This window comes from Mugil cephalus, chromosome 1, assembly GCF_022458985.1.
Source record: "Mugil cephalus isolate CIBA_MC_2020 chromosome 1, CIBA_Mcephalus_1.1, whole genome shotgun sequence".
Taxonomy (NCBI): domain Eukaryota; kingdom Metazoa; phylum Chordata; class Actinopteri; order Mugiliformes; family Mugilidae; genus Mugil; species Mugil cephalus.
This window is the reverse complement of record NC_061770.1, coordinates 16,816,033-16,831,270: the sequence shown is the minus strand read 5'-3', so window position 1 is coordinate 16,831,270 and position 15,238 is coordinate 16,816,033. Positions and strand designations below refer to the sequence as shown.

The 15,238-nt window shown below is 40.2% G+C and overlaps 2 protein-coding genes across 7 annotated transcripts in view; both read left to right on the top strand.

Annotated features, from left to right (window-relative positions):
* The window catches only part of si:dkey-151g10.3 (serine/threonine-protein kinase WNK3), a 35,312-nt gene extending 31,960 nt beyond the window's left edge, over nucleotides 1–3,352 (top strand). For 5 of the 6 annotated variants that reach the window (XM_047580086.1, XM_047580094.1, XM_047580077.1 and 2 more), the window contains one exon: nucleotides 168–3,352. In XM_047580086.1, the coding sequence (XP_047436042.1) occupies nucleotides 168–743 (576 nt within the window). In that variant the 3' untranslated portion in view covers nucleotides 744–3,352. The remainder of the gene's footprint in view (nucleotides 1–167) is intronic. The other variant, XR_007112418.1, reaches the window with a different exon arrangement.
* A 1,289-nt stretch (nucleotides 3,353–4,641) lies between these two features.
* Nucleotides 4,642–15,198, top strand: phf8 (PHD finger protein 8). The gene is made up of 22 exons (XM_047605044.1): nucleotides 4,642–4,950; nucleotides 5,516–5,771; nucleotides 5,925–6,010; nucleotides 6,120–6,246; nucleotides 7,317–7,477; nucleotides 7,595–7,736; nucleotides 7,856–8,042; nucleotides 8,156–8,318; nucleotides 8,837–8,924; nucleotides 9,179–9,285; nucleotides 9,402–9,493; nucleotides 9,824–9,913; nucleotides 10,018–10,299; nucleotides 10,383–10,465; nucleotides 10,561–10,730; nucleotides 10,930–11,015; nucleotides 11,511–11,632; nucleotides 11,833–12,164; nucleotides 12,304–12,399; nucleotides 12,492–12,601; nucleotides 12,700–13,060; nucleotides 13,152–15,198. The coding sequence occupies exons 2-22, from the start codon at nucleotides 5,674–5,676 to the stop codon at nucleotides 13,238–13,240; spliced, it is 3,072 nt and encodes a 1,023-aa protein (XP_047461000.1). The 5' UTR covers nucleotides 4,642–4,950; nucleotides 5,516–5,673; the 3' UTR covers nucleotides 13,241–15,198.
* The last annotated feature ends 40 nt before the right edge of the window (nucleotides 15,199–15,238 follow it).

Here is a 15,238-nt window from a genome sequence, read left to right as displayed (position 1 = left end):
CAACCGGAAAGGGGGCCGTATTAACCCACCGAAAAGACACATATCGCCACCTAGTGTGGAGGAGGAGGACGTGTTCCCATCAGTTATTCGATTTTTTCCGTTGCATCTAAGCATAGTTTGATTAAGCTGTGCATGTAAACGAGTGTTCATTACTTTATTCATTGCAGGTGACTCCACCAGGTTGGTTTCCAGGGGCGCAACTGAACCCCCAGGCCCCTGTGACCCCTGCCAACTTGACCGGGGCGCCCCCCTCCTCTTCTTACTCAGGCGGAGGGGGCCTGTCCACCATGCAGTCTCAAGGACCACCGCAACAAACGCACATGGCTCAAGTGCCACAGCTGCAGCAGAGTTTGCACCTCCACCAGTCTCTCCCCCTCCAGCAGATGACCTATCAGCAGTCCCCGCTCCGCCAGCAAATACCCCAGCCCCGGATGCAAACTCCCGCACAGTCCCAGTCACTGTCACAGACTCTACCCACCACCCAGCTGCCCCCTCAAAGTCAACCGCTGCTGCCTTCCCAAAACCCCACATCACCGGCGTCCACGGCCACGTCTCTGCTACCCGGCGGTGGCGCCGCTGGTCCCACAGACGGCAGTGCCGCCACGGCGACGGCATTTTGCTCGTGTTCCTCATCCTCCTCCTCCTCCACCTGCTCCTCCTCTTGCTCTTCTGCTGCTCTACCTTCCAGTGCCAAAATTCACCCCACACCCTCCACCTCTACTCTTCCTCTGGGACAGAAATGAAAACAAGCAAAGTGTTGCGAGGAGGTGATGCACAGATCCGAGAGATGGAAGCACTAAGTGGGTCAGGATGTGAAGCAGATCCAGTTGGAGTGTTAGTTCTGTGTTTGCGCGAGAGAATTGTGACTGCGATGAATATATGGATTCCAGTGTTTAAGAGGGGGGAAATGAATGTGAGAGAAAGATGTATAGATAGAACGTAGTGTGGAAACGCAGAAGCCGGCTGGTTATGAATCAAATGTTTGGATGTTGAGATGTATAAAGTCTTTAATGTATGTGTGTGTGCATTTATGAGTGTTTATGGATTACTTGAGTACATATCACCTACAGTTTGTCCTTGGACACAAACTAACGGTCACGTTTGTGTTCGCAAACCAACTCAGACCTGAAATCTCCCTGAGCAGAGACGAGAAGGACTAACTATTCAACAGTGTTTAATTTGTCAATGCTTACAGTGAAAGGACTATCAACTTTAAAAGTGCAATTAGTAATGGTCATCTAAATTGATCAGCACGTATTGTATTGATTTGTCTGCAAGGCATAAAATATTTTTGTAGAAGAGCAGAGATTGAGCGGAAACCAGACGCATACAGGATTTTTTCATGGTCTTTTTAAACTGTTGTCCTATACAGCACAAGACGCTACAACGGGCAAAGGAAAAAAAAAAAATTATTTAAACAGCATGTCGTGCACGGTAGACGCATCCGGCTCCCCTCATTACCACAGTGCAACCTAACACATCGTTGCAGTGTCGTGTCGTGCAGCATGTGCTTAATTTGTGTCGTTTTACGTTGGAAACGGTCTGAACGACACGCGATCAGACGAACTTGAATAAAATTGAAACATGCGATCAGAGATAACCCGGCCACACTCAGCACTGCATGAACTCGATTTGGCCTGTTGTGCAAACTGCTTGCTGCAAATTCACAAACCTCACGATTAACTGTGTGCAGCTGGTGAGATAACCAGTAGCTTTCAGTATGACATGCTTTCACATTTGACATTTTGCTTTCTGTTTGTGCTCTCGATATCAAGGTGTATACGTGTCACGCCGAGGAGGAAGAGAAAGAGGAAAAAAAAAACTGCCAAGTTATTATTATTATTGACTGCGCGGAACCATGAGGGTTATTCCCATATTGCCTTTTAAAGCATTTTTGTGAGTGTGTTTTTGTCTGTGTGGCAAACCTTTGTGATAGTCTCATGGTATATTACATTATAAACTTCATCCCTGTTCCTTTCAGTCAGCGCAGCCTCTCGCGCGTCGTTGTGCTCCAATGCAGACGTTTACTCTCTCGCTCGCTTCCTCAAGAAACAAAGACAAGTGAGGTCTTGGATCATATGCCGGTTGTAAGTTTGATGTTCAACATTGTTGTGAGATCCTCACTTGCCTATTTGTCAGCTTTCTTTGGCCTTGCACAATTTCCTTATTTCAGCCGTGAATTCTTCAGCCTTTGACTATTGGCAGTCAGTGCAAATGCATCAATCAGAAACTGAGATGTGGCGCCGTAACAAGCGCTTTTATGCGCATCACTAAAGGTTTACTCACGTCAAAAATGTCCCATTCCTCTATTTCTAAACTCCACCTGTCGATGTAAAGTAATGTATCAGCAGCCGATATATTACGGTACATTTTATTGGCTTATCAGTGCACTTAGCCATACACACATCTGACCACTGATGGTCGGGTGTCGACACACATATTTTTTCTTCTTCATGTAATGAGTAGCCTGTAGTCAAAGCTGCATTTCTGTTTTATCAACGATAGAGATTTTGTGTGCCACAGAAAACAGGAGACTGCTACATGTGAGTCAAAGACATATAAACCGTGAATGGTTCAGGAGGAGGAGGAGGAGGAGTTCAAGCTAAAAAGGTTATGGTTGTTCAGAGGCTGCATAATCTAGATGATGACAGTTTTCCGCATTTGTTGCTTTTCAACACTACCCACATTTTCACGGACGTAGTTCATAATTAGTGAAGGTGAGATACAGTACTGTCATGTCTGATACTAACATGTATCTAACAAGCTGCGGCTTAATGATCGTGATTCATGAGCTGGCTTTGTCCTTGAAGTGTTACCAAAATGTTACCTAAAAGATAAAGATTATTTTTGTATTTTGGAATGGGGTTGTACAAATTGTAAAATTGTGTACTCATCACAATCCTTCAGAGGTTATTTGAAACTAGAAAACACTGGTTTTCATCCCTGTTTACTCGGGGCTCCCTGCCTTGATATACCTCTCTGAGTCCTGACAGGCCAGGGTCTTTTAAAATTAGATTAAGATCATTTTTCTCATTATTGACATCTTCTGTCAGCTTTTAATCTTGAAAACCAGGATGTTACATAATTGATTGGCACCAGCCTCCATGCTGGGTCAGATATACTACAATTATACATTTATGTGCAAAAAAAATAAAAACAGAAAAAAACTGGGGAGTCCTAAAATGGCATGAGTGAGAACCAATGATAAAAGTACATTTGGGGAGAAAAAACATAGAGGAATAAAGTATGTCGCTGATGATTTAGCCTCTGTAAATTGTAACTAATTCTACTGTTGATTTTATTTATGTTTTGTTACTAATCAAAATAAATGATGTCAAACATCAAATTACAATGTTGTGTCCATGTGATTTGTGTGAAGCAGTTTTTATTTGGCGAGTGAATCACTTGCGTACACCACAATGTGGAGGTTTGAATGGGCCACGCAAACACATGGTGTGAATTTTGGGTGTGAGCGTCACAGTCCAACGAAAAGTATAGAGTTTGTATTGTTACTGAAAGAGCTGTGTGGAAGTCTATGAGGAACCACGTCGATCCAGGTCATGTTATAAAAGTAGTCATAAATAAACACTCGCTCAAAGGACAGCACTGAAGGTGAGACCATAAAACCTAAACCATAAAAAGACAAAAATCTATCAGATGTGGTTGTTTTGTTCAAAACAACTGGGGAGTTAAAAAAAAAAAAAAAAAAAAAGTGGTACACATATCAAAACCAGAATATCACACACAAAGATGAACACAAGGATGAGCTTCCATGCTGAAGAAAAAAACAGACTTCAGTCAGAAATCAAGAATGCATTGGAGGAATGTTTCTTTATCAATGATGAAACCTCGTAACCTAAACCACAGAGACCATTCACAACAAGATACAAACTTCTGGTGAGTATCAGGAGACTGTTGTACACACACACACAAAATACTGGAACAAACTTCCTAGGAAAACTAACATCTTTCTCTATACTCAAAGAAAACGCTTTATCTCTCAGACATTTTTTTTTTCTTCCTTTTTTTTATGGCTCGGAGATTTATTATATGGTTGCCATGAGCACCCTGGGATTTAACTTATTGAAGACTTCTTTGCCAACAGATCGAAGCATATGGTGCATTTTTTTTCTTTTCTTTTTTTTTAGCTCACTCACTCACAAAGATTTACTGGCAGACATCGACTTAAAAAATCTCCACTAAATATAATTTATTTATTTATTTTTAAAATTTAATGTATGATTTGTTTTTGGACATTTTTTAATTGAAACACAAAAGTTAGGTAATTGAAAACTAATTGTCAAATTTAAATCAAATCAAATCAAACATACTGTCTTGTGTTAAACATATTATTAAGATTATTTACATTTAATGACCACATCTTATCTTTCATTATGCTTATATATACATACATATACATTTTACATTCGTTTCTTTCTTTTTTATTAATAACCGTTTTACTGTAATTTACGTATGCATTTACAAATAAACTCTACTTTCGTTGTGTATCCATATCCATAAGGGTATATCTCGTCTCTGAAACTTTTACTGATGTATTTCACAACTCTGTGTTTAACATTCTCAAACACGTTTTTTCTTGAATGCAGCTCGACATTTGACTGCCTGCAACTTTATTGTTCTTCCAACGGCTGACAACGGCGAACAACGGTCTGACGTTACTGCCTTTGAAATGGCGTTGATGCAGTTAAATACGCTGTTATTTGTAGTTATTGTCCTCGTTTAGGGTCGCTTCAGGTTTTATATTTTTGGTCCAGAGTCAATTTCTGGTTCTGGCCTTTACATTTAGCCCCTGCGGTGTTGATAAAAAATAAAGACGGTAAAGAAAATTGTTAATAATTGACGTTGCATAATAAGGCCACAGCTACCACCGAGCTTGCGTAGGGATTACGTCGGCTTTTCGATGCTTGGCCCTGCCGCAGCTGTGCTTCGGTAAGTTGCTACACTTAAATATCAGTTACACCAGCGAACTGTTCAAACTTTGCTAAAATTAATTGGCGTTATCGCATGCATTTAAGAGTTCTTTTAGCACCCAAAAGACAAATGTTGCACTAACTACTGCTTGAGTTAATATTTCTGCAAATATTTTGGTTCGTTAGCCACATCGCTTGCTAACTCGGCTAACGTTAGCTCGCTTGCTAAACACGCTAAAATGCTCTGATACCACTAGTAGCACCTGCAGCGTGTTTACAAACAGTGAGCTAAGGTCACTGTTAACAACTGATTAATTGACCCAAACTACTATTTAATTTAATTTAAAACTGTGTTCAGGGAATAAGGTAGTTGCTAACGTTCCCTATTTAAAACTAGTGTTTAAATAATATAAAATATTTTGATACTGAAGGATGAACTTGCTTTTTGCAGTAACTTAGTTACTTTATGCTTTGACCGAAGCAGCGTTAAACTACAGGCTAATGGACGTGTAGTGAAGTTGCATTGTTGACGTGTTCCTTTGGCCGGGTATTGACGCGTTTTGTGTGCTTCTTCGTTTTAACAGGTTTTCAAGTGAATCTCGGAGGACAAGTGAAGTAAAGTGAAAGTGCTTCAGATCATCATCACGTGATTAATCAAGACTTAAGTTTTTTTTTTTATGAGGATTAGCTTTTAGGCATTTTACATTAAAAGATTGTGTCCACACACTCTCACACACTGAATATGGCATCAGTGCCGGTGTACTGCTTGTGTCGCCTGCCTTATGATGTCACACGCTTCATGATCGAGTGTGATATTTGTCAAGACTGGTTTCATGGAAGGTAAGATGTCACGCTTTGTTCACCTTATTGTGCACTGTGTTTCAAATATTAAGTGGTGTTACACATCTATTGTCTGTATCCTTGTGGGCATACTGTGTATTGGACTCAACACACTTCATTCAGTTTTCCCTTCTGCATGTATTTTCTGTGTAGCTGCGTTGGGGTAGAGGAGGATAAAGCAGCTGAGATCGACCTGTATCACTGCCCTAACTGTCAGGTCACACACGGGCCTCCTGTCAGTAAGTTAACTATTTCTTAAACTTACATTTCTCAGGTGGTGATGTAGTTTTTGAATTACTTTTTTCCAAGAATTCACGCACTGATAGTTGTTTCTCCTTTTTTTCTCAGTGCGCAAACGCCGCGGAGGCAACAAGCAGACAGATGGAGGTGCTGCCGGAGGAAGAGATCCAAGTCGGCCTGTTAAGACGGGCAGTCCACAGTTTGTTAGGGAGCTACGGAGCCGCACATTCCCAAAGTGAGTCTCACCACCCTAACCGCAAACAAAAGGTTATCAAAGCATTAATGACCCATTGTAGTGTGTATATAATGCACTGTTTCCACTAAATGATTTTGGGACGGGAAGGCACATTTTCTGCAATTAATTGCATTATATCTGACTATTGTTTATATAGTGTACATGAATATATGTCATCTTTTTTGTTGAGAATATGCCTGTCTATTGATTTTCTGAATCAATGTGATCTATCGATTCATTTAGACATGTTTCAGTTTAATAACAATTTTGCTCAGTTCTGAAGGAGATATTCACAAAACTATTTTTGTTGTTGGTTTAAGAGATTTGTGTTTTTTCTACAATAACCTCGAGTTGGCACATCTTGCTTGTGGTTTTGCAGCATGTGGTCCACTTTCTTCTCTCGTACATTTTACATACATTTTAAATCCAAAATACTGCCACACTTCAGCTTTCAAACCTGATAACACTACATTCACACCGTGTTTACAAACCGTGAGCTAATGTTAGCCTGCAAGTTTGCTAAGGTTAATGTTAACTACTGTAACCTTTGATGCTCTCAAAGTTGCATCTCGGACTGCCCTCACACATGAGCTAATCTTGTTTCAGACAAGTCAAATGAAATCTAACTGCAGTCTCTCAAGACAGCAGTGAGATTACTAAGGGGAGGATCCAGGAAATGGCCTACGTATGAAAACATTTCAAAGATTTGATTAATTGATATTGGATATTTCAAATGAAGATCAATTGAATCGGGACATCGATTATTTCGTCATTCATTCATCTTCTATAACCGCTTGTCCTGTTGAGGGTCACGGGGGTGTGGAACCTATCTCAGCTGTCATTGTGTGCGAGGCGGGGTACACCCTGGACAGGTTGTCCCACGACTAATACAGAGAGACAGTCAACCATTCACACTCACGGTCAATTTAGAATCACCAATGAACGTACCGAGCACGTCTTTGGACGATGGGAGGAAGCCAGGACTGTAATTGCGAAGCATTTTCTGTTGAATATTTTCTCTTGATATCACTCAAACCATGTGTGTACATTTGTTTGTGTTATTCTAACAGTGCCGATGAAGTCTTGCTAAAGCCGTCGGGGGCCCAGCTGACAGTGGAGTTTCTGGAGGAGCATTCATTCAGTGTTCCTGTCATGGTGCTGAGGCGAGACGGCCTAGGCATGACCCTCCCTCCATCGTCATTCAGCGTCAGTGATGTAGAGCACTATATTGGTAAAGTTCTCTCACATATTTCACTAAACTTTAACACAAAGCCCTTTACTATACTATATAGTATTTGTACACGGTAACAAAATAATCTACATGTTTCTAAATAATCTTCTGTTGCAGGTGCAGATAAAGAGATTGATGTAATAGATGTGTCTCGCCAGTGTGATCTCAAGATGCGGTTGGGAGATTTTGTCCAGTACTACAACAGTCCCAACAGAGACAGAGTGCTCAACGTCATTAGCCTGGAGTTCTCTGAGACAAGGTATTCTTGGTATTCAGTTGAATGAAATGAAATAAGGAATGCCATTCATGTGAAGCTTAAGGCTGAAGTGTTGTTATTGGTATGATGCGTTGAAGACTAAAGGCTTGATCTTCTGTCAGGCTTTCAAACTTGGTGGAGACTCCTAAGATTGTGAGGAAGCTGTCATGGGTGGAAAACCTGTGGCCCGAAGAGTCTGTTTTTGAACGTCCCAATGTGCAGAAGTACTGCCTAATGGGAGTGAAGGATAGCTACACAGACTTCCACATCGATTTTGGAGGCACCTCAGTATGGTACCATGTCCTGAGGGTGAGAGGAAGAATCATTCGTGTTTGGGAAATTCGCTTCAGGTTCAGTTTTCATTTTTAATATATAAATTGTTGTATATAAATTATTTTAAAAGCTTCTCTGTCTTTGTTTAGGGTGAGAAAATCTTCTACCTAATTTCCCCCACCGCAGCCAACCTGGCGCTATTTGAGCGGTGGAGCTCCTCATCTAACCAGAATGAGATGTTCTTTGGAGACCAGGTTGATATGTGTTATAAGTGCTCAGTCAAGCAAGGAAACACCTTATTCATTCCAACCGGTAAGCTGCTATGTGCATTTGGTTTTTAATTTCGAAAAAAAAATGTTTCAGAGCTGTGACAGTCAAACAAGTCTGTGATTTAACTGTGAACTCTCTGTATCAGAGATGAGTATCAGTGCTATCTGCTGGTTTCTTCCTTCCACAATGAAACACCCAAAGCATATAACTGTCTCTGACGTGGTCAGGAAACGTGCAAGCCAGAAACAAATAAACTACATTACAAGAGACGATATACTGTTCCCATGATTTATTGCTTTCGTTGTAATTACATCTTGTTTATTGCACACATTTCACAACAATTTCAAGCATTTACTCACGGCTTCAAGACAACAATGAAATTTGGCAGCAAATACTTTTTTTTTCCAATTTGGAAATGCCTTGTTTTCACAGAGGGAAATTGGGACTGAGAGCCAAAGTAGAGGGAAATATAATTAATGTGTTACTAATTTACCCAGCCTAGTCTACACATGATCTGAATCAAATAATCTTAACACTTTTGTCATTTGTTTGTTTTCCAGGTTGGATTCATGCTGTGCTGACTCCAGTGGATTGCTTGGCATTTGGTGGAAACTTCTTGCATAGTCTCAACATTGACATGCAGCTGCGGTTAGTTGTCTTAAGATGGTTCTTGTATTATTGTTGTACTTTCTAATAGCTGTCATGATGTCTACTTCTGGCATTGACCTTCACTAGTCTATAATAGCATGTCCAGGCTCTTTGTTACTATACTGATGCAATCTGAGCCACCAATGTCCTAAAGGGACTTAAATACATTTAATTGATGTAGTTTCCCACTTCTATCTGCTTCGGCGAAGCAATCAATGTATGACTTTTCTTGTACTTTGCTATAATTTTTTTAGGGCGTATGAAATAGAGAAGAGATTAAGCACAGCAGACTTGTTCAGATTTCCCAACTTTGAGACTGTGTGCTGGTATGTTGGAAAACACCTTCTAGATACCTTCAGAGGTGAGGCATTTCGCCAACTTTTGATATTCATGCTCTTTTCATGAGGTCTCATTGAGTGGCCTGTATTTACTTGAGTCATTGTGCTGTTATTAACCTTGTGTTATTCCGTCTAACAGGTTTGAGAGAAAATCGCAGACACCCTGCCACTTATCTGGTTCACGGAGCTAAGGCGCTAAACAACGCCTTCCGTACATGGACCCGTAAAGAGGTAAATCTTATTTACTACGACTTGCAGCCTGGTGTCTGACATGACTGCCAGATAGTATGAAGAACTGCTAGTATTACTATAAAATACATGTTGTGGTTTTGCATGAATAGGGACCAGAAAAGAGAAGTTCTTGGTCACTGCCAGGAAGTAGTGTGGTATATAACCTAACTATAACCTACAGTGAAGGGAAGTTTTTGTAATCTAAGCTAATCAGCTGCTGGCAATTGGTCATTTTGTGGCAGTAGAGACAGACTTGTACTGACCCCTTCATCTAACTTTACATAATAACATGTGAGATGATTTATACTTGTGTATCTATCTATCACTAAGGCTTTAGCGGAGCATGAAGTGGAGATTCCAGAAACCATCAATACTCAGACACTAGTGAAGGACCTGGCCAAAGAGATTCGTCTGGTTGAGGTAAATGCTACAGTGTACTGAAAGGATGTATGCAGCTTTGTTTTTTTGTACTTTAAATGTGCATGTAGAAATACCACTTAAAAAGCAGTGCTCTCTTTTTTCAGGACATCTTTCAGCAAAACATTGGCCGTACTGGGCAGCAGTTTCCTGGTTCGCCCCTCTCCAAAGCACCCCTGACCAGTTCTCAGAATTCAGGACGTCCGCCTGGAAAAAAGAAAGGGCCTAAGCCCAAGGAAGTGTTGGGTGGTCTTGGGCCCCCGGGAAACAAAAAGAAGAGTCAGAAGGGGCTGCTTAAGGCAGAAGCAGGAGAACTTGACCTCATTGAGATCCACACCAAACATACACTCAAGAAATTTCAACCTGGCAAGTCCAAGCACAAGAACAAGGTATGCTGGGTACAAACATTTGTGATGACGATATCTACTGTGTTTTTGATTTTAAAATGTTTCACGTGTCATTTGTATTTCAGTTGGAGTTGCCCTTAGAGGAGTTTGAAGGGAAGCTAAATAAAAGCAAACTGAAACTTGTGCTGACCAATGGAAAAATTCAAGGGTAAGCTTTTTGGCCACTGAAGTGTCCCTGTTGCTTTTGTGATTTTATTGTCATACAGAATGTTGGGGTTTCATCTGCTATTTCTGTGGCTTTAGTAAGAAAGATGGCAGCAGCAATGGTGCTGGAAGTGCTGGAAAGTACAAACATCTCGCCATGGAGGGGTCCAGTCTGTCTGATTTGGAGTCTGAGGACGAGTTGCAGATTGACGAGACCCCTCCTCCACGACGCAAGCCTGCTGGACCCGGCAAGAAAAAGAAACTAAGTGGTAAGAATTCACATTAAATCAAAGAATGATTGAATGGGTGATAGAGGCCCTGGTATGGACAAAGATTTACCCTGCCAGCATGAGTTTGTGAGAGATCAGTATCGATGTTTTAACGTCTCGTTGGACTAACCTAATGTACTCTGTGATATTGCTTCAAACCGCATTGCTAAATGTAAACAATGTTATAATGTGCCTTCAGGTCTTCCTAGAAAACTGCCCAGAGCCAAACCCTGTTCTGACCCCAATCGTATCAGGGAGCCGGGAGAAGTGGACTTCGATATTGAGGTGAGATCATTATGGATACACCAATCGGGTCAGACAATAATTAATACTATTTGTAAAATGTAGAAGCCACTAAAAATCAATCCCAAAGGTTAAAACCGTAGTTGTGCCATTACAGGTTACAGCTGTAAAGGTTCAGTGATCAGGACTGAGTCATAGCTTCAAGTTTAGCTTGTTATAGTTTTTACTTCTTATATCTGGGTCAAGAGTCAAGTTGAACATCTACCTGCTCACACCTTCTGCATTGTAGCACTTGTGTTGTACTTATGTAGATAAATTTCCACATAGTGACCCAATATGTTTCAATCTAACATTAATAAAATGTTTAATTTAATGTTATCAACAGTTATTTGCGTTTTTTTACAGCTTACTCCTTGCAGTAGCACACAGCATTATAAGTGCTTCATTGTGGCAGCATAATAAAACATTACTCTCATTATATTATTAACATTACAACACTTTGCCCAATAGTAACAATGTTTGTTCATGTGTCTTAAGGAGGACTACACCACTGATGAAGAGGCTCTCGCTGCTCATGGAGTGAAGTGTGGTGCAGGAGGCATTCTGGATTTATTGAAAGCCAGCAAGCAAGTGGCAGGCTTGGACTCTGCAGCACTCAGGTTAGAAAAATGTGTTTATTTAAATAAGTACTGTATGTTGTAATTTATTCGTAGTGTTTTTCCATTGGCTATGTTTCTGAAAACACTTCCTGCTCTTCGGATACCAGTTGTTAAACTAGTTTGGAGTCGAATAACCTTTGAAATCTTCATTTTTCACATATTTGCAATGTAAGTATTACTCAACTCTGTGTTTTTCTTAGCGAGGAAGCCCCAGCCTCTCCCAGCACTCGTGATGCCATCCAGGGTATGCTTTCCATGGCCAATCCCCCGTCCTCGTCGTCCTCCTCCTCCTCTTCATCTCCCTTATCTATATCTGGAGGCCTGACAGAAGGAATGGGGGTTGTCAAGGAGAAGGGCGGCAGAGCTGTGTGGGTGACGGGAGGGGTCAAAAAGACGGCAAACCCAGAGAAGAAACCCGTCATCCAGCGGCCTGGAAAGCGGCCAATTAAACGGCCTGCCCGTCACCTTAGTGACGAGGACAGTCCAGACGAGCAAGAAACTCTGGGAACTTGTTTTAAAGATTCAGACTACGGTGAGTACTAACAATGGCTTCAGTCTTTTCACTCTACAAATCCATGTGAGGGAAAGCGTGAGTTTTTGCTGCTTTTATTGATGAAGCTAAAGTTGAACTATGTTGTGCACATTTTTAAATTTTTTATTTATTTGTAAAGTTTACCCGTCTTTGGAGTCTGACGAGGAGGATCATGCCAACAAGACTAAGATGAAGCGGAAGAAAAATTGGGACGACACACCTTGGAGTCCTAAAGGTACCTGGTTTAAACATGGCAGCAAGACAGATCAGCTAACTTTTTTCAGGTCCCTGAAGGTTGATCTCTCTGTATATTGTTTTCATGTACAGCCCGGGTGATGCCTACACTTCCCAAACAGGAACGACCAGCCAGGGAAGGGGCTAGAGTTGCCTCTGTAGAAACTGGCCTTGCAGCAGCTGCCGCCAAGCTGGCACAACAAGTAAGGACACGAGGAACAATGGTCTTTGAACTATGTGCCGACTGGATAATGTGAAGCACAAAATATATATATGTTTTTCTTGTCTGCTTTTGATTCAGGAGCAGCAAAAACCAGCTAAAAGGAAGTACACCAAGAAGCAGCGTCCCCCGGCTCCTGTAGTCACTCCCCCCCCTGTTCAGACTGAGCCAGCCCCACCCTCTCCAACACCTGCTCCAGAGTCCGCAGCAGACGACAGCCCAGACAGGAGGATGGATTATTACTCTGCTAGTCTGTTGGACCACGAATACACAGCAGGACCAGGACCTTTTGGCCCTGGAGGCCCTAGGGGCGGCGGAGCCATGGCTCCCGGTGTGTTCCTCACCTCACGAAGACCTTCTCTGTCGCCGCAAAACAGCAGTTCACACTCTGGTGCATCCCCCGCAGCTTTAGCCAGCCAAGGCATGACAGGAGTTGGTCAAGGTAAGCTAAACTAAATTTAAACATTGTCAGCAAAAAATCGCATCCCTCTGAAAGTACGTTTCTCAGATTTTCCCATTTATTTTAATTTTAGGGAAACGGCCAAAGAAAGGACTTGCAACTGCAAAACAGAGACTTGGAAAAATTCTGAAAATTCACCGCAACGGCAAGCTTCTCTTGTGAGAGGTATTGGAAATGTGGCTGAAGACTTGGAATGAAGATTGAATGAAGCAAATACTTTTTGAAGTAGATCTGAAGGAAATAGAGATAGTAATCTATATTTTATACTCTAGACACATTTGTTTACCTTTTTCATGTGTTATCGATCCTGACCATATGTTGCCCTGCACCAATTACTCTGCCCTGTTCCACCTGTATCTGCTTTAAGGTTTTTCTCGGAGGCACATCTGTGACTATAAGGAAATCACTGTAATGTACTGGATTTACTACACTAATGTGGTAAATTACTCTTAATTATCACATTATTGTAGGAAATTGTGCAAAGAATTCCAAAATGACAGGTAAAAAAAGAATTTTGATTTAACATGATAAAATGACAAAGCAAAACTGTTTTTTTTGTGTTTGTTTTTTCAAGACGCTTTTTAGAGGTTTTGTTTATGCAAAAGATTGTACTGTCCAGCATTATGTTTTTAAAAGGGAAAGAAAACAACACACATTCTAGCCTGGTAAAATGTAATGTTTGCATAGCTCCCATTCCCATATACAGACACAAATGTGCAGTTATAGTGTTGCATTTAGCTGCCTTTTTACCTCATAAACACATTCTTGTGTGGTATGATGATTACAGGACATCAACTGTTCCAACAGTAAACAGCTGTGAAAAATCCTGTGTTCGCATACAATGTGATACATGTAATAATACTTTTTGAGGAATTTGCCCCTGATGTTTGTACAACTCACTTTCCTCCTTATACTGTGGCACAAAATAGTGAGCGCTAAACTTTTGCAGACTGCCACCAAACCGTAATATTTATTCTGTTCATATTTATTTAACAAGGCAGCATTTTGTTATCTTTTAACCTGTTTGAATGTGTGTTCTTACCACTTCATCTTCCCTACTTTAATTATTTTCAACCAGTTAATACCTGTACAAAATCCATGTCCATTGCTTTGTTATTTTTATTGTAACAGTTTTTAGTTGTCGTTGTAAATATTTGTAATATTTGTAATGTATATACCTACATTGGAAAACCAGAAAAATATGAGATAAACAGACTAGTTTCCTGCATGTAGTCATAATTTGCTCCCCAAGTGTCGTCAGCATTCTTGGGACAAATCTAGAGATGTGTTTTCTTATCACAGGATGTACTAGTCACAAAATGGCAGAGGTGTAGATTTAACCGTGTTAATACATTGTGAAAGTGCAGGATATTGATTGATATGTAAATATATGTTGTAATTTAAGTTCTTTTTATAGTTCAAAAACTTTCAAATCTTTCGTAACATAACTTGTACATGATACATTGCTGTATTTGGAAAAAAAAACTGATAGTTCTTTTTTATATTTGTATACAGTAACTGTCATCCTAAGATTATGTTGTCTTGTTAGTGTACTATTGGAAGTGTGCTGGAAAAAATACCCATGTTAAATTTCATCAGTTTAGTTTTCTATTAATTATTGTTGATACTCACGCTTATGTTAATGTGTTCTGTGTGTTTTAAACATGTGTTTAAATACAACCTGGAAAAGATAAAATATATCTTGGCCAAAATTTCTTTTTTCATTGAATTTATTTGAGAACCACTGAAAAACTTTTACTAATGTGGGTTTATTAAAAAAAAATAATAATAATAAATTATAGACAAGGAACATTGTGTTGTTTTAAACACGTCCACACAGTGACAGTATAGTTTCATTATGTTGACTAGACATTAAAAAGCCACATTAGATATTAATTTTGAATAATAAGTGGTGAGATTTTCTCAGGGTTTTTTTTTTTAATTAATTGCTGTACAGTTATTTTTAACATTAAACATTATCTCATTGCTCAATTTCAGATACACTGTTCCCCGTTTAAATTTAAATGCATATGTTATTAAATTGTCCAGTCTTCATTTCCTTATTGTCCGTGACTTTGAAACACTTATTAAACTATATTTTTAATAAAGCCTGAAGAATTCCGCTGCGTATTTTCGTGTGCACATCTAATCACGGTTGAG